We start from the raw sequence: 806 nt of genomic DNA, 5'->3' as shown, positions 1-806 counted from the left end.
CTGGCCAAGGACCAGAACAAGAAGCTGGAGCTGAAGGAGAACCCCGAGACGGGGGTCTACATCAAGGACCTCTCCTCCTTCGTGACCAAGAACGTCAAGGAGATCGAGCACGTGATGAACCTGGGGAGCCAGACGCGCTCCGTGGGCAGCACCAACATGAACGAGCACAGCTCCCGCTCCCACGCCATCTTCCTCATCACCATTGAGTGCAGCGAGACTGGGCCCGACGGCGAGCGGCAAGCTCAACCTGGTGGACCTGGCCGGCAGCGAGCGCCAGAGCAAAATGGGGGCCCACGGGGAGCGCCCCAAGGAAGCCTCCAAGATCAACCTCTCCCTCTCCGCCCTGGGCAACGTCATCTCCGCTCTCGTGGACGGCAAGAGCACGCACATCCCCTGCCGGGACTCCAAGCTGACCCGCCTGCTGCAGGACTCCCTCGGGGGCAACGCCAAGACCATCATGGTGGCCACCTTGGGCCCGGCCTCGCACAGCTACGACGAGAGCCTCTCCACCCTCCGGTTCGCCAACAGGGCCAAGAACATCAAGAACAAGCCCCGGGTGAACGAGGACCCCAAGGACACCTTGCTGCGTTGCTGCGGGAGTTGCAGGAGGAGATCGTGCGGCTGAAGGCGCAGCTGGAGAGGCGCGGCATGCTGGGCAAGAAGAGGAGAAGGAGCAGCCGGAGGAAGAAAGCGGTGGACGGAGAAAGCGCCACGGAGAACGAAGGGGAGGATGACAACGAGGACGGCCTGGACAAGAACATGGAGAATTACTTGAAGGAGCAGAAGGAGAGGCTGGAAGAGGAGAA

The 806-nt window shown here is 62.7% G+C and overlaps 1 protein-coding gene across 1 annotated transcript; it reads left to right on the top strand.

Annotated features, from left to right (window-relative positions):
• Nucleotides 1-3: 3 nt before the first annotated feature.
• Nucleotides 4-801, top strand: LOC104276106 (kinesin-like protein KIF3C; the record flags this gene model as incomplete). Its single annotated transcript, XM_009872276.1, is given in 3 exon segments — nt 4-233; nt 235-583; nt 586-801. Coding segments are annotated over 3 exon segments (795 nt in total), but the record flags the coding sequence as incomplete, so codon positions are not given.
• Nucleotides 802-806: the final 5 nt, after the last annotated feature.

The sequence above is a fragment of the Apaloderma vittatum genome, unplaced genomic scaffold (genome assembly GCF_000703405.1).
Source record: "Apaloderma vittatum isolate BGI_N311 unplaced genomic scaffold, ASM70340v1 scaffold31676, whole genome shotgun sequence".
Classification (NCBI taxonomy): Eukaryota; Metazoa; Chordata; class Aves; order Trogoniformes; family Trogonidae; genus Apaloderma; species Apaloderma vittatum.
Note: the sequence above shows the minus strand (reverse complement) of the source record. Positions and strands in the feature narration are given on the sequence as shown.